Source organism: Lolium perenne, chromosome 7 (genome assembly GCF_019359855.2).
Source record: "Lolium perenne isolate Kyuss_39 chromosome 7, Kyuss_2.0, whole genome shotgun sequence".
Classification (NCBI taxonomy): Eukaryota; Viridiplantae; Streptophyta; class Magnoliopsida; order Poales; family Poaceae; genus Lolium; species Lolium perenne.
In genome coordinates, this window is record NC_067250.2 from 53,433,820 (window position 1) to 53,455,954 (window position 22,135).

Here is a 22,135-nt window from a genome sequence, read left to right on the forward strand (position 1 = left end):
AGTTCGGTGCTTGTCATGGGCCTAGCCCAACAATTCAGCCTATTATAAAGAAAAAATCTGATATTTTTTGTCGGCTTCATGGGCCCTTTTTTATTTTCTTGTTGTTGCGTTTTCAGCCCACCAATTTCAGTTTTTCGTTTTTTTTTTCACAATTGGTCTAGTAGTCAGGTGGGTATTCCAGTTTTAGATTTTTCATTTTTTTTGTGTCGACAACACAGTTCCATCAAATTAATTCCAGAAATGATTCATTCAATATATTCAGAAAATTAGTAGCGACATCACACATTAAGTTACAGCAGAAACCAAGAACAGTTATATACACACAGGCATCAAAAGATGATGGCCTTATCAACTAAAAACTGCAGTGCACCATCTTCACGCATCTTCCCATCCTTTGTCACAACAGCTATCTCCAAACCCCCATTCACATCCTGAATGATTTCCTAATACAGATAAATGACAATATGATAGGAAAGTGAGACAAATGGCAGGGCCACAAAAGTAGTCAGATGAGAGTAAGCTAGTTCACATATTTTTTATTGCTGCACATTTTTCTTAACTTAACAACGACCTGCAAAGTATTTCAGATTCAAGATCACATCAATTATACCTCTTACCTGTGTTCAAAGAAAATTATTGTAGAAGATGGACTGCATATATGACATAGATTCAGAGAGGGGAGGGATCAGATGACCTCATTGAAACCACTTCAGCAGATGTTTGGCAATAGAATATCTCTTTTAGACTTTCTCCTATGTTTCTTTACTTTGTGCAGTTGCAAAGACAACTAAATGTGATTCAGTTTATTGTTTCCATGTTGTGCAAACAACACAACTCCAAAAGAGCAAATGTTACAGATTATGCATCTCTAGTACTCTAACAGGGAAATGGACAGAATAGCCTCACCTTGTTGCTTGCCAGTAGGGCAATAGAACAGGGGTTGACAGAAGGAGGTCCCGGGCTGCGCATAGTGAAGTCTCATCTGCATCAATATAACTATGAGTAGCAAGTACCTCGGATCATATTACTTCTCAGAATATACCAATAATTATATATACTATTTCATGCATGTATGGCTATGCACTAGCATCTTGAAACAAGAGTTATGTGTATTGTTAAGCCAAAACCAAACAAGACTTATGCTTCTTGGTCACCTTGGCGAGCAGCTTGTCATGCTCAGAGAGGACGGAGGGGAAATCTAAATGCATGGTTGATGAATAATAATCTGCTAACAAACAAATGCATGGTTGATAAACAATAATCTTCTAACAAACAGGATTAGTGTCCATGAAAAAAATATAGTGTTATGGCAGTAGAAAATACACTTAGAGATATCAGGACATTTGGTTTCATGGAACAAAATACCCAAACAACAAACATACCATTTAGAAAACATAGTACATCCATGGTTCCTGCAGTACACATGCCCGAATCATTCTAACCAACAAACACAGATAGCAACAGACACTTAAACTTATGAGAAAGCAAGGAATGAACCTAGACAATGTTGGCAATGTTAGCTAGTTCTTAAGGTTGATCTTCACCTAGTTCTTCTTGATCTTGTCGTTGAAGTTCCCCAGCTCCAGATTGTTCAACTACAGCTCACTGCTCATCCTACACCGCCCGCAAACAAGCAGCCATATCAGACTACTGTAAACTCACGTACAAAGAAATAGACTACAAGTATACGTAAGAAAAAATTTATCATCTGAATTTAATATACTACCAGGAACTAACTACCACATACTGAAGCTAGATCTGTGGCATTTGTAAAGCACTCAAATGGATATGGCACAAACTGTATGTTGATGGATTATTCATGTAATGTATGAGCTATACAATTTCTTGCTAATGTATGAGCAATACAAAAAAAAACAGTAAGTTAGATTAGATACATGCACTGTTAGACACATGCACTGTTCACTACACTTGTTTATCTTGAACATGCTTTGATTATCAGAAGTAGTAAAGCTCAGCTATCTCTACTGTACTCCCAAGAAAATGAAACTACAGAACATGCAGAAACTTAAAGTGGGACCATGTCGCAGAACACCAACCTAAAAATGATTACTCTTTCCTTAAATGTCTTCAAACGGAAAGCAAGCAGAACAGCTTGATTTGGTTGACATGGTCATCTTATTCTAACTACCCTGTAAGAAATGGAGAATAATGAGAATGAGTAAATTATATATAGTTCTGGCAATAGACAAATATTGAGCTAATGGAAATGTTGTTAATCACAAGATAGCCTATCGAAAATATTGAACATGTGAGAGAACAAAAAAGAACAATCAAGAGAGGGATGAGAAAGAGCATACTCTTCAGTCAATGTTGCAGCAACAGCAGGGCGGTTCAGCGATGGATCGGCTTCAAGACGAAGTTTGTTTGTTTAGCGAAAGTTTCATATGTTCATCAATTTGCTCTATAATTGTAGCAGAATAGACCATCGTCTGCCTTCTTTTAGGACACATGTGAATCTGTGATCATCACTAAACAAAAGCAGATTATGGACAAACCTATTGAAAAGGTTGTAGATTTTCAGAGTAAGAGCAGAACTTAATATGCAGTGTCCGCCACCCATCGCTCCACCACATCACACTAGGGGCATAATTCTGCAAGGGTCACTACTCACTACTACATGGCATGTACATATAGTAGCCGGAGGATGAGCACTCATAGCAACATGTACTAGGTATTTTTTAAAATTTTAGGAGTCGTGAACAGAGTGTTGATGCAACGGGGGAGAAATATATACTTGGAGGAATCATAATAAGCAGACTAATCAACTTTACCTCAATAAAATACATACTTTATGTCAGTCGACGCTTTTATATCATCTAATTTCAAACAAATCATCTACTATCACAACATAAACAAAGCACATCAGCAGGAATGCATTGAACTGTATCACATCCAACTATACCCAGTTATGAAACAATAATGGAATCTATGCATTTTTTCTTTCAACACAAAGTTGTTTTTCTTTCATCTGCTTAGGACATTAACATCAATGGCAGCATTCTTTCATCTGTAATTCAGTAGCGGGGTAGCAATTTCAGAAGACAACATCATGCAGAAAAGTATCTATGAATGACAGGATTGTTGTAGAGCTCCGTATATCTCCCTTGGGGAAATATGAGCTACTGGCCTAGAAAAAAAAAACGATAACAGCTAGTCATCTGCCTATCAGTGTACCGATCCAATGGTCGGGTGGGAGACTTGCTATCATGAATGATTCATTTTAACAGTTGGTTTCATGTTTCAGTTATCAAGCACATGCATTAATTTTTTTTAGTAACTCTTACAGAGAATCACAGAAACTTTGTTGACTTTTTCTTTTCATCGTGAGAAGCAATAAGCTCACGTGACCACCATTCAAATAACTAGCTAACTGTCGGTTAACTTATTACAGGTCATGTCGAAGAACTAATAACCTGAAACTGATCAGCAAGGCAAAGCAGTAGCTACCAGAGGACTGTTCGAGTAACCTGAAAACGTTTTATACAGCATGTCTACACAACTAAACTACAGATCAATTTCCAGACTTCCTGTGTGCAAACCAAATTCCAATCCCTAATTATCACCCACGGACAGAGAGGATCGGGAAAGGGGAGTTCAGTTATGACTCACGTCGATGTTGGTGATCCACGGAGCACGGTGGCGAGATCCTGGTGCATGGTGACGGCCTGCAGATTCTGAATCATGGTGACGACGCGCCCCTGACATCGACTTATCAAGGTAGCGAAGGCGAACGCGACCATGAGGGAACCCGCGGCGGACGACAGCTACCGCCCAGATCTGGATCTCGCGGAGTCGCACGAGGCCGTGGGGCGGATGGAATTACGAGCGCCACCGTTCGCGAACGACATCGTCCGAGCTTGCAAGCACCGCCGCATCTCAGATTTGCATGGGTGCTTCCGACCTTGGTGCCATGGCGGCGCGGTGGTGGTGGGGGGAGTCCAGGGCGGCGTAGTGGTGGGGGCTAGGCAATGGCGGCGCGGTGGTGGTGGAAGGCCACGGAGAGGTGGGGGCTAGGCAATGGTTGTGGAGCGGGAGAGATCGAACTGGTGATGGGGATTAGGGTTAGCGACTCCGTGCGCGGAGATTAGGGTTAGCGACTCCGTGCGCGGAGGAAGGAGTGTGGCGGTCATACCTGGCCAACGGGCCGGCACGGCCCGGCACTGGTCCGGCCCCAGCTTCACGTGCCTGGCCCGGCCCGGCACGCAGGCGGCCCGTGAACTGGCGGGCCGTGCCGTGCCGGCCCACGTGCCCCGCCTCCCCGGCCCCCGGCACGGCTACAGAAGCTAAGCGGGCCGGCACGGCGGCCCGTTTGGCACGCGGGCTCGGGATCGCCCGCAAAATATACATTAAAGGATCACCGAATCACCCCCACACCAACATGGTTTCCCTGGTCTGTTGGTTAGCTGGTCGTGTGAGAGGGCAGAGGTTGCGGGTTCGACCCCCCTCAGACCCTATTTTGCTGAAAATTACGTGAGTTGTGGCGTGCTCACGGGCCGGTCGCGTGCCCTCACGGGCCATGCGCCTAACGGGCCGTGCCGGGCTGGCACGCGTGCCCCGCCCTCCGGCCCAGGCACGGCACCTGAATTTCGCGGGCCGGCACAGGCCCGGCACCTCACGGGCCGGGCTGGACCCGTGTCGTGCTTTTTTCGCGTGCTGCGGGCCGGCACGCCAAAAAATTCTCGGATGCCGCGCGCATTCTCGGATGGTGGCGGTGCGAGGAGGAAATGAGGGGGGTATTTGGGGCCCGGGCTGCCGCGTCGCGTGTCTAAATTCTCGGATGCCGCGCGCATTGCGTGTCTAAATTCTCGGATGCCGCGCCCGTGTTGCTCATACTCCGTTTTTGGTCAACTCGCACATTACAGCCATATAAGATTCCTACCAAGTTTCTAAAAAATAAAGGTAAATACAAGATTTCTACCAAGCGTCTAAAAAATAAAACTAAATACATGGTAGTAATAATTATAATAATAAGAGGTTCACCTAGTGTTAAATGTGTAGAAAGAATAATATTTTTCAGCAACTCATACCACTAATGGAATAAGAAAGCAACTTCATAAAATAAAGTAATTAAGTGTCAGTCTAGTCATCAGTGCTAAGTATCTTATAGATGGTATGACCATCAAAATTGGTCGTCGTTGGCCAGAATTAAGGTCGTGGACCATATCATTTTCACTATGACCAATTCTTCTCAGAAAACTATGACCTTCCTAACTAGAAAGGTCGTAGAAAATTAGGGTTTGGACCCTCCCATACGGCCTACGACCAATTGCTGCAAAATGGTCGTAGAGTTATGACCAATATATATGTGGTCATTGTCAGAAGGTCATTAGTTAACACATTTCTTGTAGTGATTGCATAGATGAGGTGGAAAGCTTTTTTCCAACAGCTCTGCATATTCCATGGCATCCCACCTGCCCCCCTCCTTGCAAGCTTAGTATAAAAAAGCAAGCCCAGCTCCTTTAGGGTTCCTCTTTTGGTCTCTTGGGTGGCGGCGGAGGAGAGCTCAGGGGAGAGCTGTCTGGGGTAGAATTTAGCATTGTTAGTGTACAAAAAACCATGGCTGGTCGTGGAGGTTACAAGGGGAGAGGTAGAGGAGGGAATGGAAACAATCAAGAGTAGTGGTAGCAGACTGGGTAGATGCAACCACAATTCCAACAGTAGCCTCAGATGCAGATAGAATTTGGTTAGCCACGTGCCTTTGGTTTTCCTTAGGAACAGTTTTGCTTTGTTCTTGGTCCTATGCCTCCACCATGGGCTTTTAAGGATCTTAACACAATTTCCTCCAAACCCTGCCTTTGGTATGTAGTCGAATCAATGGCTTGCTTCTTAGCATCCTAGTTTCCAACAGCAACCCCAGCAACATCAAGTGCAACACGACATCAAAACATGGGAGGTGGTGATGTGGCTAGCAAGCCTAAAAATTCAGCTAAAGGGAAGAAAAAGTTAGTGGCAGCCCAGCAAAATCAATCCCCTTTGGCTGTCTCTACAACTGCTGCTCAGATGAGTTATACTAGCTCTATTTGTATGTGTTGTGGGGAGCCAGGACACCACCAAGCCTCTTGTGTGAAAACTCCCATGTGCTTCATCTGTAAGGCCACTAATCACCTAGTAGGTGATTGTCCTGTAAGGAAGAGGCGTCATCAGATGGCAAAGTATATTGGAAGTGGAGCACTAGGTTTAGATTTTTATCACATTGAGATGCCTGAAGCTGTGATCAACCCAGTTGGATCTACGAAGAACTGTGGAATTGTGATCATATAAGTTGGTGAGTTATCTAGAGAGAAACTGTATTCTTAATTTGCCCAGATCTACAAAACCAACTACCATGAAGGATTAGGGAATTGGTACAATCAGATGTCTATCTGGTCCAATTCCCTCCTCACCTCAAAGTGGCGGAAGTCATTGGCTATCCAAGGTTTGGCCTCAAGAAGAAGGGGATTTGGGTTAAATGTAGAAGCTTGGAATGATGATCCTGAGCATGTAGAAGTCCTCAAAGAGTTTTAGATAAAAGTCACTGGCCTACAAACTAAGTGGTGTGAGTGGAACATCTTAGACCAAGTTGTTTCTGACTGGGGGCTGTTGCTATATGTAGATTGGCTTAGTGTGTTCAGGAACAATGCCTATGAAGTCAGAGTGAAGGTGAAATGTAGGGATCCTTCCATGATACCACCTGACAGATTGTTTTGATACCATGGTAACTTTTTTCACCTTGGGTTCACTCTAGAAAGTGTGGTTCCAACTGGTGATGATAGTGATGATTTGTTGGGGGAGGAGTTACAAGATCAAGGAAAGAAGGATAATGAGGGGAGTAACCAAGGTGGCCAAGACAATGGAGCAACTAATGGCCCTCCTACCAGATCACAATCTTTCTCACTTGGTAATTGATACGTCTCCGACGTATCGATAATTTCTTATGTTCCATGCCACATTATTGATGTTATCTACATGTTTTATGCACACTTTATGTCATATTCGTGCATTTTCTGGAACTAACCTATTAACAAGATGCCGAAGTGCCGGTTCTGTTTCTGCTGTTTTTGGTTTCAGAAATCCTAGTAACGAAATATTCTCGGAATCGGACGAAATCAAGACCCAGGTTCCTATTTTCACCGGAAGCATCCAGAACACCCGAGAGCCGCCAGAGGGGGGCCCTGTGGGCTCCAGATGATAGGGTGGCGCGGCCTGGGCCCTGGCCGCGCCAGCCTATGGTGCCACCGCCTCTTCGACCCTCCTGCGCCGCCTCTTCGCCTATATAAAGCCCCTGGATCGAAAACCCTGATGCGAAGAACCACGATACGGAAAACCTTCCAGAGCCGCCGCCATCGCGAAGCCAAGATCTGGGGGACAGGAGTCTCTGTTCCGGCACCCTGTCGGAGCGGGGAAGTGCCCCCGGAAGGCTTCTCCATCGACACCGCTGCCATCTCCACCGCCATCTTCATCACCGCTGCTGCTCCCATGAGGAGGGAGTAGTTCTCCATCGAGGCTCGGGGCTGTACCGGTAGCTATGTGGTTAATCTCTCTCCATGTACTTCAATACAATGATCTCATGAGCTGCTTTACATGATTGAGATTCATATGAGTTTTGTATCACTACTATCTATGTGCTACTCTAGCAAAGTTATTAAAGTCGTTCTATTCCTCCTGCACGTGTGTAAAGGTGACAGTGTGTGCACCGTGTTAGTACTTGGTTTATGCTATGATCATGATCTCTTGTAGATTGCGAAGTTAACTATTGCTATGATAATATTGATGTGATCTATTCCTCCTACATATGCATGAAGGTGACAGTGTGCATGCTATGTTAGTACTTGGTTTAGTCTATTGATCTATCTTACACTATAAGGTTACTTAAATATGAGCATTATTGTGGAGCTTGTTAACTCCGGCATTGAGGGTTCGTGTAATCCTACGCAATGTGTTCATCATCCAACAAGAGTGTAGAGTATGCATTTATCTATTCTGTTATGTGATCAATGTTGAGAGTGTCCACTAGTGAAAGTGTAATCCCTAGGCCTTGTTCCTAAATACTGCGTTACTACTGCTTGTTTACTGTTTTACTGTGTTACTACTGCTGCAATACTACCACCATCAACTACACGCCCGACAAGCTATTTTCGGCACCGTTGCTCTTGCTCATATATATTCATACCACCTGTATTTCACTATCTCTTCGCCGAACTAGTGCACCTATTAGGTGTGTTGGGGACACAAGAGACTTCTTGCTTTGTGGTTGCAGGGTTGCATGAGAGGGATATCTTTGACCTCTTCCTCCCTGAGTTCGATAAACCTTGGGTGATCCACTTAAGGGAAAACTTGCTGCTGTTCTACAAACCTCTGCTCTTGGAGGCCCAACACTGTCTACAGGAAAGGAGGGGGAACGTAGACATCAAGCACTTTTCTGGCGCCGTTGCCGGGGAGGAAAGGTAAAAGGTACTCACACTCCGGACCTCGGCTACCAAGCTATTTTCCGGCGCATTGTAAGTACTCGAAGCTATTTCCTTTAGATCCTGCAATTGCATCTTTTTGTTTCTTGTTTACACTAGTAAGGCATAATGGACAACAATGAGCTTTTTACTCTATTTCCTGATTTAAGACATGGATGGTTTGATCCGAAAATTAAAAAACCCATGGAACATATTAGTATGAACACTTTGAACACCATTGTTGCTAATGATATAGAAAGTTCTAAGCTTGGGGAAGCTGGTTTTCATGATCTATTTAGTCCCCCAAGCATTGAGGAGAAAATTTTCTTTGATGATACTTTGCCTCCCATATATGATGATTATAATGATAGTGGTCTTTTGGTGCCACCTACTATGGAGAGTAAATTTTGTTGTGATTATACTATGCCTCCAACACTTGATGAGAATAATAATGATAGCTACTTTGTTGAATTTGCTCCCACTATTACTAATAAAATTGATTATGCTTATGTGGAGAGTAATAATTTTATGCATGAGACTCATGATAAGAATGCTTTGTGTGATAGTTACATTGTTGAGTTTGCTCATGATGCTACTGAAAGTTATTATGAGAGAGGAAAATATGGTTGTAGAAATTTTCATGTTACTAAAATACCTCTCTATGTGCTGAAATTTTTGAAGCTACACTTGTTTTATCTTCCTATGCTTGTTACTTTGCTCTTCATGAACTTGTTTATTTACAAGATTCCTATGCATAGGAAGCATGTTAGACTTAAATGTGTTTTGAATTTGCCTCTGGATGCTCTCTTTCGCTTCAAATACTATTTCTTGCGAGTGCATCATTAAAACTGCTGAGCCCATCTTAATGGCTATAAAGAAAAGAACTTCTTGGGAGATAACCCATGTGTCATTTTGCTACAGTACTTTGTTTTATATTTGTGTCTTGGAAGTTGTTTACTACTGTAGCAACCTCTCCTTATCTTAGTTTTGTGTTTTGTTGTGCCAAGTTAAGCCGTTGATAGAAAAGTAAGTACTAGATTTGGATTACTGCGCAGTTCCAGATTTCTTTGCTGTCACGAATCTGGGTCCACCTCCCTGTAGGTAGCTCAGAAAATTAAGCCAATTTACGTGCATGATCCTCAGATATGTACGCAACTTTCATTCAATTTGAGAATTTTCATTTGAGCAAGTCTGGTGCCATTTTAAAATTCGTCAATACGAACTGTTCTGTTTTGACAGATTCTGCCTTTTATTTCGCATTGCCTCTTTTGCTATGTTGGATGAATTTCTTTGATCCATTAATGTCCAGTAGCTTTATGCAATGTCCAGAAGTGTTAAGAATGATTGTGTCACCTCTGAATATGTTAATTTTTATTGTGCACTAACCCTCTAATGAGTTGTTTCGAGTTTGGTGTGGAGGAAGTTTTCAAGGATCAAGAGAGGAGGATGATATACTATGATCAAGAAGAGTGAAAGCTCTAAGCTTGGGATGCCCCGGTGGTTCACCCCTGCATATATCAAGAAGACTCAAGCGTCTAAGCTTGGGGATGCCCAAGGCATCCCCTTCTTCATCGACAAATTATCAGGTTCCTTCTCTTGAAACTATATTTTTATTCGGTCACATCTTATGTGCTTTACTTGGAGCGTCTGTATGCTTTTGTTTTTGTTTGTGTTTGAATAAAATGGATCCTAGCATTCACTTTATGGGAGAGAGACACGCTCCGCTGTAGCATATGGACAAGTATGTCCTTGGTTTCTACTCATAGTATTCATGGCGAAGTTTCTCCTTCGTTAAATTGTTATATGGTTGGAATTGGAAAATGATACATGTAGTAATTGCTATAAATGTCTTGGGTAATGTGATACTTGGCAATTGTTGTGCTCATGTTTAAGCTCTTGCATCATATACTTTGCACCTATTAATGAAGAAATACATAGAGCATGCTAAAATTTGGTTTGCATATTTGGTCTCTCTAAAGTCTAGATAATTTCTAGTATTGAGTTTGAACAACAAGGAAGACGGTGTAGAGTCTTATAATGTTTTCAATATGTCTTTTATGTGAGTTTTGTTGTACTAGTTCGTGCTTGTGTTTGCTTCAAACAACCTTGCTAGCCTAAACCTTGTATCGAGAGGGAATACTTCTCATGCATCCAAATCCTTGAGCCAAACAACACTATGCCATTTGTGTCCACCATACCTACCTACTACATGGTATTTTCCGCCATTCCAAAGTAAATTGCTTGAGTGCTACCTTTAAAATTCCATCATTCACCTTTGCAATATATAGCTCATGGGACAAATAGCTTAAAAACTATTGTGGTATTGAATATGTAATTATGCACTTTATCTCTTAATAAGTTGCTTGTTGTGCGATAACCATGTTCACTGGGGACGCCATCAACTATTCATTATTGAATTTCATGTGAGTTGCTATGCATGTCCGTCTTGTCTGAAGTAAGAGCGATCTACCACCTTATGGTTAAGCATGCATATTGTTAGAGAAGAACATTGGGCCGCTAACTAAAGCCATGATCCATGGTGGAAGTTTCAGTTTTGGACATATATCCTCAATCTCAAATGAGAAAATTATTAATTGTTGCTACATGCTTATGCATAAAAGAGGAGTCCATTATCTGTTGTCTATGTTGTCCCGGTATGGATGTCTAAGTTGAAGAATAATCAATAGCGAGAAATCCAATGCGAGCTTTCTCCTTAGACCTTTGTACAGGCGGCATAGAGGTACCCCTTTGTGACACTTGGTCAAAACATGTGCATTGTGATGATCCGGTAGTCCAAGCTAATTAGGACAAGGTGCGGGCACTATTAGTACACTATGCATGAGGCTTGCAACTTGTAAGATATAATTTACATGATACATATGCTTTATTACTACCGTTGACAAAATTGTTTCATGTTTTCAAAATCAAAGCTCTAGCACAAATATAGCAATCGATGCTTTTCCTCTATGAGGACCATTCTTTTACTTTCATTGTTGAGTCAGTTCACCTATTTCTCTCTACCTCAAGAAGCAAACACTTGTGTGAACTGTGCATTGATTCCTACATATTTGCATATTGCACTTGTTATATTACTCTATGTTGACAATTATCCATGAGATATACATGTTACAAGTTGAAAGCAACCGCTGAAACTTAATCTTCTTTTGTGTTGCTTCAATGCCTTTACTTTGAATTATTGCTTTATGAGTTAACTCTTATGCAAGACTTATTGATGCTTGTCTTGAAGTGCTATTCATGAAAAGTCTTTGCTATATGATTCAGTTGTTTACTCATGTCATATACATTGTTTTGATCGCTGCATTCACTACATATGCTTTACAAATAGTATGATCAAGTTTATGATGGCATGTTACTCCAGAAATTATCTTTGTTATCGTTTTACCTGCTCGGGACGAGCAGAACTAAGCTTGGGGATGCTGATACGTCTCTGACGTATCGATAATTTCTTATGTTCCATGCCACATTATTGATGTTATCTACATGTTTTATGCACACTTTATGTCATATTCGTGCATTTTCTGGAACTAACCTATTAACAAGATGCCGAAGTGCCAGTTCCTGTTTTCTGCTGTTTTTGGTTTCAGAAATCCTAGTAACGAAATATTCTCGGAATCGGACGAAATCAAGACCCAGGTTCCTATTTTCACCGGAAGCATCCAGAACACCCGAGAGCCGCCAGAGGGGGGCCCTGTGGGCTCCAGATGATAGGGTGGCGTGGCCTGGGCCCTGGCCGCGCCAGCCTATGGTGCCACCGCCTCTTCGACCCTCCTGCGCCGCCTCTTCGCCTATATAAAGCCCCTGGATCGAAAATCCTGATGCGAAGAACCACGATACGGAAAACCTTCCAGAGCCGCCGCCATCGCGAAGCCAAGATCTGGGGGACAGGAGTCTCTGTTCCGGCACCCTGCCGGAGCGGGGAAGTGCCCCCGGAAGGCTTCTCCATCGACACCGCTGCCATCTCCACCGCCATCTTCATCACCGCTGCTGCTCCCATGAGGAGGGAGTAGTTCTCCATCGAGGCTCGGGGCTGTACCGGTAGCTATGTGGTTAATCTCTCTCCATGTACTTCAATACAATGATCTCATGAGCTGCTTTACATGATTGAGATTCATATGAGTTTTGTATCACTACTATCTATGTGCTACTCTAGCAAAGTTATTAAAGTCGTTCTATTCCTCCTGCACGTGTGTAAAGGTGACAGTGTGTGCACCGTGTTAGTACTTGGTTTATGCTATGATCATGATCTCTTGTAGATTGCGAAGTTAACTATTGCTATGATAATATTGATGTGATCTATTCCTCCTACATATGCATGAAGGTGACAGTGTGCATGCTATGTTAGTACTTGGTTTAGTCTATTGATCTATCTTACACTATAAGGTTACTTAAATATGAGCATTATTGTGGAGCTTGTTAACTCCGGCATTGAGGGTTCGTGTAATCCTACGCAATGTGTTCATCATCCAACAAGAGTGTAGAGTATGCATTTATCTATTCTGTTATGTGATCAATGTTGAGAGTGTCCACTAGTGAAAGTGTAATCCCTAGGCCTTGTTCCTAAATACTGCGTTACTACTGCTTGTTTACTGTTTTACTGTGTTACTACTGCTGCAATACTACCACCATCAACTACACGCCAGCAAGCTATTTTCTGGCACCGTTGCTACTGCTCATATATATTCATACCACCTGTATTTCACTATCTCTTCGCCGAACTAGTGCACCTATTAGGTGTGTTGGGGACACAAGAGACTTCTTTCTTTGTGGTTGCAGGGTTGCATGAGAGGGATATCTTTGACCTCTTCCTCCCTGAGTTCGATAAACCTTGGGTGATCCACTTAAGGGAAAACTTGCTGCTGTTCTACAAACCTCTGCTCTTGGAGGCCCAACACTGTCTACAGGAAAGGAGGGGGAACGTAGACATCAGTAATGTTACTCAAGCCTCAACAAGTGATCAATATATTCATAAAGATCAAAGTGTGGATCTTCCTCCTAGTGATGATTGCTCTCCTGAGGTGCAAAAGCTTTTGTTGTCTTCCAGTTGCTGGTAAAAAAGGCTTGGTAGACACTAAGGGTGCTTTTGTTTGGGACAAAACCCCATCAACTGCCACTGTGAATTAGGAAGTGAAGAAGTTTTGGTACAATGAGAAGATGCTCAAGAAGAACATTAACCAGATGATTGAAGAAGCTTATGAGCATGATTTTGAACTTCCTGATGATATTATCCTAGATATTGAGATTCCTTCCAAGATTCTTGTGCAAGAGACAAATGTGCCTGCTAAGAAGAAATCCAAATGGGGACCTATGCAACCTGTCAGACATAGTAGCAAAATTGACAGATCCAAGAACATTTTGTAAAAAGCACAAGAAATGAAGAAAATCAACAATCAGGAAATCCCCGGGATCAAAGGTATAATGTCTAGTAATCCTTTCAATGTTTTACAATATGATGAACTAGATAATGTTGCCCAAATAGTTGGTGTTGATATTAGTCATGATAATGATAGCATGTACTCAACATGTTCTTCCTCTAGAGCTGATTCCTTGTCTGATAAGTACCATCATGAATAACTAGCTGAGGGATGTATAGATCTGATTAGGAAATCTCGGGGCAAGCACCCCAAGAAATTCTATCCATGATATGTGGTTTCTAGAATAACATGAGTATTTATGCTCCTGGTAGGAAATTATTCATTGATGAAAATCTAGTGCCTTTGAATTTAGATTACATTGGCTTCCAAGAAACTAAAAAGGAAGATTTTACTAATTCTTTCCTGAAACAATTACTAGGGAATAGGAATTTTGTTCACCTGCGAGCTATAGACACTGCTGGAGGTATTCTAGTAGGGGTTAATGCTGATCTCCTTGAGATTTTATCCTAGGGGATCCAAACCTTTTCTATTAGTGTTGTAGTTAAAAATAGGAGAAATGATTTGATATCTAGAATTACTACTGTTTATGGTTCTTCCTATGAAGAGAAAAATCACGAGTTTATCTCTGAACTTCATGAGCTTTTTCTTAATTGGGAGGGACCTGCACTTAATGGTGGAGACTTTAATTTAGTAAGATTTGCCGAAGATAAAAATAATGACAATGTCGATTTTAGATGGGCATACAAATTCAATGTCTGGATAGAGATGTGGGCTCTATTAGAAATAGGTGTCTCTGGTAGAAGTTATACTTAGGGGAACAATCAACAAAATCCTGTCATGTGTAAACTGGATAGGATTTTCTGTACTACATCCTTTGATGCAAAATTCCCTTTAGCTAGTGCTAGATCTTTGTCTAGATCAGGTAGTGATCATACTCCCCTTTTTTGGGATTCTGGTGAAACTACTATTCCTAAGAAAAGGGGGTTTAAATTTCAAAAGTGGTGGCTAGTTATCCCTCGGTTCAGAGAGCTGGTTATGAAATCCTACGCTCTAGAGGTTAATAGTAATAATATAGTAGATGTTTGGGAAGCAAAAGTTAGGATGTTTAGAAGACTTGCAAAAGGTTGGAGCAGTAATTTTGAAGCTGCAGCTAGAAAACAGAAAAAGAGTTGATGTTAGAAATATGATGCTCTTGATATTAAATCTGAAACATGTGTACTTTCCACAACAGAGAGATAGATTAGAATTTATCCTTAGAGGATTCAATACTTTTTGGATTCTTGAGGAAACTAAAGCTAGACAGTGGTCTAGAGATATGAATATTCTAGAAGGAGATAAGAATACTGCTTATTTTCATGCTATTGCTAATCAAAGGAGAAGGAAAAAACTAATTCATGTTTTAGATGGACCTGAAGGCCATATTACAGATAATAAAGAGATGCTTAAAGTAGCTAACGATTATTACAAGGATATGTTTAAATTTCAAAATAGACCAGATATTAGAGTCCAAGATAACTTCTTCTTAGATAATGAGAAAGTGTATGTGGAAGAAAATATAATGATAGGAAGTGCTTTTACTGACGAGGAAGTTAGAGAAGCCGTGTTTGGATCTTATGCTGATGGAGCACCTGGTCCAGATGGCTTGTCCTTTATGTTTTAACAGAAATTCTGGGATATCATTAAAGAGGACTTAATAGCTATGTTCAATGTTTGGTTTAGTGATGATCTAGATTTATATAGATTAAACTTTGCCATGAAAACTCTTATTCCAAAAGAGAACGATGCTAGATCTATGAAGAAATTCAGGCCTATTAGTTTATTGAATTTCTCTTTCAAGATTTTTACAAAGGTCTTAACAAATAGATTAACTAAGATAATTGATAGCCTCATGTCTTATCATCAATCTGCCTTTATCAGAGGGAGATTTATTTTAGAAAGTGTTGTCACTGCACATGAGGTTATTCATGAGGTACATAGAAAAGGAGATAAGCATTTAGTGTTGAAGCTTGATTATGAAAAAGATTATCACAAAGTTAATCTAGAGTTTCTCTATGAAGTTCTAGACCTTAGAGGCTTCAATCCTATTTTCATTCGTTTCATTAAACAAATCACCTAGGGGGATCTGTAGGGGTAAAAGTAAATGATATCGAAGGTTATTTCTTTTTAACGGGAAAAGGATTGAGGCAGGGGAGCCCATTGCCCCTCACTTGTTCAATTGCATTGTTGATGTTTTCTCTAGAATGTTAGTAAAAGGGACTGAAGGAAATTTAATTAGTGGGCTCTGGCCCTACTTTCCTTCCAGGGGGTGTAGTAAGCTTACAATATGCTGATGATACTTTACTGTTTCTGAAATATGATCCTAGAGTTGCTCTAAACTTGAGGTGGATCCTCGCTTGTTTTGAACAGATTTCAGGGATGATGATAATTTTCCATAAAGTGAGCTTATCCCCATAAATATGGATGTTGTAGAAACCCAACCTTTCCTTGATATATTCCAATATGTCCTGGGTAAATTCCTGTTAAATATTGGGGAATCCCTCTGCATTATGATAGACTTGGGAGAGAAGACCTGCAACCTCTTATAGAAAATATTGTCAAAAGAATCACTGGGTGGATAGAGAAACTCTTATCTCCTGCTACCAAAAAAAATCTTATACAAGCTTGTTTACCTAGTATTCCTATTTATTTGCTTTCCTTTTTCAAATTTCCAAAATGGGATTTTCATTTAATAGATACACATATGGCTAACTTCATGTGGAATGGTGAGGATGTCAATCATAAAATTCACCTAGCCAATTGGCCTTCCATATGCATGAAAAAAGATTTTGGAGGTTTGGGAATCCCCAACCTACAAGATTTAAACATCCGCTTAATTGGATCTTGGATCAAAAGATACATCCAGAGTGAGGGAGCACTCTAGAGATAAGTATTAGATGCTAAATACAACACAAAAAACCCAAATATACTAGCACGCCATGATCTCCAACCTTCCACCTTCTGGAAGGGAGTTATTTGAACATCAAAAGCAGTTCAATTTGGATATAAATGGAAAGTTGGTAATGGCAAATCCAAAAATTTTGGGAGGACATCTAGTTTGGGAATTCTCCTTTAGCTACCCAATATTGGGATTTGTATTTTGTTTCTAACCAACAAAATAAAACCATTTTTTAAATTTGGGATGGCCATGAGATTAGGGGAAATTTTAGAAGGACTTTCACTGGAGATATGATGATTCAGTGGCATGAATTGATGGAAGTGGCTAGATCCATTTCCTTCTCCAATGAAGAGTATCAATTAATATGGTAGTACAATTCCTCTGGAGTTTATTCATCTAGTTCCTTATATGATGTGATGAATTTTAGAGGGATTACCCCTGTTTATGTTCCTGCTATTTGGAAACTCAAGATTCCACCTAGGGTTCAAGTTTTTTCTCTGTCTCTTCTCCCAAAACAAGATTATGACTAGAGATAATCTTAGGGATAGAGGACTTCCAAAACCTATGGAATGTGAAATGTGCACTGAACTTGAAATTGTGCAACATCTCATGTTTGAATGTATTGTTTATAGAGCCCTTTGGGATTTGGTTGAAGAGGTTTTTGATGTGCATGTGTCAAATTTTGAATCCATTGCTACTAAATGGCTTTGTAACAAAAAAAATCATGCATTTCAATGTAGTTTCCTCTGCTGTCCTCTAGGGCTTGTGGTTGAAAGTTGAATAGAAATAATCCTGTGTTTAACAAGGTTACTTGGGTTGATCTGAAACAGGTGTGGCCACTGGTTTACTTCCTCCTTCGGGATTGGAATAAACCTTTGAAGGATCTAGAAAATGGAAAAAAATGTTCAATTCATGGACCTGCTGCTGGCCAATTTGAAATCTCCACTCTGCCTCCCTGTGGGGTGAGATGCCCCACCTTCGACTGAATTTCTTCCTGGAACTCGAGTTTTGAAGGAAGGGCAACACTGACGTATCTCCTGGAAAATCCTTGCAAATCTCACAAAATCCATGTGGTGATGTGATCCTCAGAAAAGCGCAAAAAATTGAAGAAATGCCTCCGGGAGTCATCGGTGAAGGAGCAATTCAGATGGAAGAGCTGAAGGACATCCTGTCCTTTTCCTGTTTTCTGGACCATTTTGAATTGTAGCTTTAAATAGACTTGTTCTAAATTTGCGTTTAATCTGTACTATTGCTACTGGTTTTAGAGTTAGCTGGTATTTCAGAAGCAGCTGGGATGGCAGCTGCTTCCCCAGCGACTCTGGATGCAGGCAGTTTCGGCTTGTGTTTCAGTTCTTCTTTTCCTTTTAGCAAACTTTTAAACTTCCTGTAAGAGAATTTAGCTTCATTTCAATGAAATAGAGCTGGGGAGTGATCCCTGTTGATCTAAAAAAATAATGGTTAGTGTAATTAGACGTGTGCATTAGTGTGTTAGTATATCGTAGGTATAAGGTAGGGTTTGATAGGGATGGGTGTGTAGTATTAGCTTAATTTTGTTTAGTATTTGTTTAGCACGATGTATTCCATTATGTGACGTGCAGGGTTTCATTAGTTTAGTATTTGATGGTATTGATTTTTTTTTTGAGTCAGGTGACATGTCTGAGCTAGTAAATTTTGTTGTTTATTAGGTACATGGTATTGTCCGTGCAAATGAGATGGTGGTCAATCTTAGTGAGTTTGCATGCCTAGGTTTACAATTGACATCCCCATAAAAAGTTAGAATTAATGATTTGAAGTTCTGGATGACAGCAAATTTCTCGCTCAATACTGATATTACCATTGTGAGTATCCTATCGTTGTGGAGCAAATCAACAATCAAAATTTTTGGGTGCTCAAGCCGATAGAGGGTGTACAATAGGGTGACGTCATCCTTCTCTTATAGTTGTTGCCAAGTCGGATTTTTTGCTGTGTTGGAGGAGAGAAAAAAGAAGAAAAAGAAGGTTGCCTTTCCTTAGCTAAGGGTGATCTCTTATGAAATAAGAGAAGATTATTTTCTCCATTGTACTACTTGTCTTCCCTTAGACACATAATTTTCTAATACTAAAAATAATTAATTCTCATTTATTGCAAGGGATGACAATATGAGATGATGCGTTGTACACCTTATATTTATCGTCTTCTCTAGATAACGTGGATTACTAAGAGAAGACATGTCTTTTCTACCATTTTACATGATGAACTGGTTGGAGCCGTGCCATCAGGTGACTCGGTGATTTCCGCGAGTTTTGCCTAGTGGGCTGTTGTTTCTGTTTTTAGGACACAAGACCCTCACAATATGTTTTTTCTTCCATTGTTGGTGTATGTTGGCGTTGAGTATGGCTTCAGGTCAGGTTTTATGAGATATTCTTGATAAGTCTTTATTATAAATAAAATTTAAATAAATACCACTACGGGAAAACTTGTCGCTGCCTTGTGACAGATCGCACAGCAAAGACCCTTTTTTTGCCCGGCAAAGGCTTTGCCGTGCGTGGACGCACGACAACGTCTGCACGGCAAAGGTTCCGACGGCAACGCAAACATTGCCGTGCGCATGGCCAAACTGCACGGCAAAGGCCTTTGCCGTGCGTGCGCTACGTTGCCGTGCGGCAGATGCTTTGCCGTGCGTGCGCTTCTTTGCCATGCGTCAGTTCTTTGCCGTGCGGCGAGGCACTGCCGTATGCCAGACGCTGCCGTGCATGCTTCCTTTGCCGTGCGGCTACACCCCAGCCCGCACGGCAAAGCCTCCTCCAGGCACTCCCCAGCAGCGTACCAGGAGCACAGGTGAGCCTTTTTTCCCGTGCAACTAGGCTGCCCTCACGGCAAAGGCAGCTGCACGACAACGTCCATAGCCATTGTCGTGCGGCTTGTAGGGTCTTTGCCGTGCGCTTTAGTTGGTCTTTGCCGTGCGGTGGTTCGTTGCCGTGCGCCACTGCTGACTTTGCCGTGTAGGTACGCTGCTCTCAGATTTTGTCGTGCTTGTAGTCTTTGCCGTGCGTGCTAGTTGCCGCTCACGGCAAAGATGTCTTTACCGTGCAAAGATGTCTTTGCCGTGCAGCAGTGCACGGCAATGATTTGCTGCACGGCAATGGCCTTTTTTGCCATAGTGTATTGTATACTCTTGGATGCAGAGCTCGGAGTCTCATTCTCTATTTCGAAAAAATAATACCGCGGCAACTTACATATCCAGTCAGGCGCTACCAGGACACGCCCGCGCGTAATTAGAATCCAAGGTTGCGTTTCTGTATTTTGTGTAAAGAAAAAAAAAGAAAAACGATAGGAACAACTAAAATTTAGCGAAAGACCGTGTTGGCATTCTTGTTCGTCACCCAGCTTTTCATCTCTCGCATCAATTCGGTCTGCATCCACAGGGGCCCCTCGGCGAACTGGCACCACAGCTCGTCCATGACCCAAGCGTTGCATAGCAAGAACTTAGCCAGCTTCCTCTGCGCCCTGCCTCCCTGGTAATGCACTAGGTTTATCTCCCTTACCCGGTTCGCCAAGCAAGGGAGCCTGGCACCGCCGGTCGGTGCGTCGAGGACACTGTACCGGTTGTACCGGAGACGGTGCGCGTCGAGGAGCTCCTCCTCCTTGCAATTGTAGCGGCCGTGTGGGAGCGGCCCATCCTTGTCGGCGTCAGTCCTAGTCCCCGTCTCGAAAACGAACGAGAGCACCTCCAGGTTTGGCGCGTGGCGGAGAATCCTGCTTGTCGTGCTGATGATGTCGGCTGCATCGTCGTCGGTCGGCAGGTGCCCCCAAAGCTCGAGGTGTTGGAGGTTCCGGAACGTCGGGAGCCTTGTGACGGTGTCGTCACCGATGCTGGGGCAAAGGCGCTCGGACCTCAGGCGCAGGTGCTTCGCAGACGCGAACTGGTAGAGGAAAGCCGTGAGCCTGGAGAGCTTCTCCGGGGCCGAAATCTCACCGCTGCAGATGTCGACGTTGCACGACGTGAGCGACGGCATGGTGAGGAACCAGCCATTGGCGCCGAACATGGTCAGGAACGAGACATCGGGAACGGCGCCGCGGTACTCGAAGGCGCGGAGCTCTGACACGTCGATGATGACGCTGGCCAGGTTGTGGCAGCATCGCAGGACGAGCCTGCGCAGGCGCGGCGCGTCCGGGAAGGAGAGCGCGGTTACCGTGCCGCAGGACTCGAGAGTGAGGTCGGCGAGGCGCGGGCAGGCGGAGATGAGCCTCCGCACCTCCTCTTCGCCGTCAGGGACGCGGCTGAGGAGGAGCTCGACGAGGGAAGGCAGACTGATGGCGGACGGCGGGGATAGCCTGCATGGCCCGATGCGGAGCGTTCGCAGCGCTGAGCTGGAGAAGAGACCCCTCGGGACGGTGTACAGAAAATAACTTTCCATGTGCACTTGTACTGAGGAATCTGGAACAACATTCCCGTATTTGGATGAGGCGGTGTCATCGTCACCGCCATCGTCATGGGCGCGGCGGCAGTAGATGGGCAGGCACCTGAGGCGGAGATCAAGCTCGAGCGCCGACCCTGCCTGCTTCAGGGCGTAGGAGATCCACTGGTCCACCGTGACGGAGTCACGGTACTTGTAGTCGTGCAAGGCGACGCGGAGCGCGCGCAGCGGCGGCGTGGCTGCCGGGCTGCGGTGACGGGCGACGATGGCGGCGGTGATCGTGGCCCCGAAGTGCGACGGCAGGTGGAGGTCCTTGTTTGAGCCGTGGTCGTGGCTGTAGCGGTGACGGTCGTCATCGTCGTAGGTGGGGACGGAGGCCTCCGGCTCCTCGATAGAGACGGTGTGGACGCCGGCGAAGGCGTCGCGCCACCGGGACGAGAGCGCGGCGGCGCGCGCCGCCTGCTTGGACGGGAGGAAGGAGAGGACGTGGCCGAGCACGGCGTCATCGAGCTTGCTGATGCGGTCCTCGCGAACCGGCTTGGCGGCGTGGCCGATCTCCATCGTACGCCGGCTGGACTCGCTCCCTGGAGATGTCGATCGGGATGAAAAGACGAACGGCCTACGTCGGCCTCGTTTAGATGGCTAACTATGTGGTACCGACCTGGGTTTACCGGCCTATGCGTGTCGATCTCGAATTCTCAACGAACAAGTTAGGAAGGCCTCCGCCTGATCGATCGCTCTGCAATGTCACGAACAACACTGAAATTCGATTTCGACGTACGTGCAAGCATTAGGCAGGCGAGGTAGCTTTGAGATTCGTACGAGCACTTATTTTTCACATGGCAGAAAACACCCTAATTGGACGGTCCTTTTTTTTCATGGAGCATAGCTGGTGTTTCTTATTTCTTTCAATATAAAGATTGTACGCCGCACTACGGGAAAATCAGGCACTGCCGTGCAGCCTAT

General features: G+C 43.2%; 1 protein-coding gene and 1 long non-coding RNA gene across 3 annotated transcripts; both read right to left on the reverse strand.

Annotated features, from left to right (window-relative positions):
* Positions 1-241: 241 nt before the first annotated feature.
* Positions 242-4,093, reverse strand: LOC127317514 (uncharacterized). Of its 2 annotated transcripts, none has more exons than XR_007861240.2 (6): positions 3,631-4,093; positions 2,319-2,489; positions 2,058-2,150; positions 1,545-1,614; positions 907-982; positions 242-443 (listed from the first exon to the last, which is right to left on the reverse strand). It is a non-coding gene; the product is annotated as an uncharacterized lncRNA (long non-coding RNA). The 2 variants fall into 2 exon arrangements; XR_007861239.2 differs by having other exon boundaries at positions 1,383-1,614.
* Positions 4,094-20,098: 16,005 nt separating this feature from the next.
* LOC127316040 (F-box/LRR-repeat protein At4g14103-like) lies at positions 20,099-21,730 on the reverse strand. The gene has a single exon (XM_051346462.1). It carries the CDS (start codon positions 21,728-21,730, stop codon positions 20,099-20,101), a length of 1,632 nt encoding a protein of 543 aa, XP_051202422.1.
* Positions 21,731-22,135: the final 405 nt, after the last annotated feature.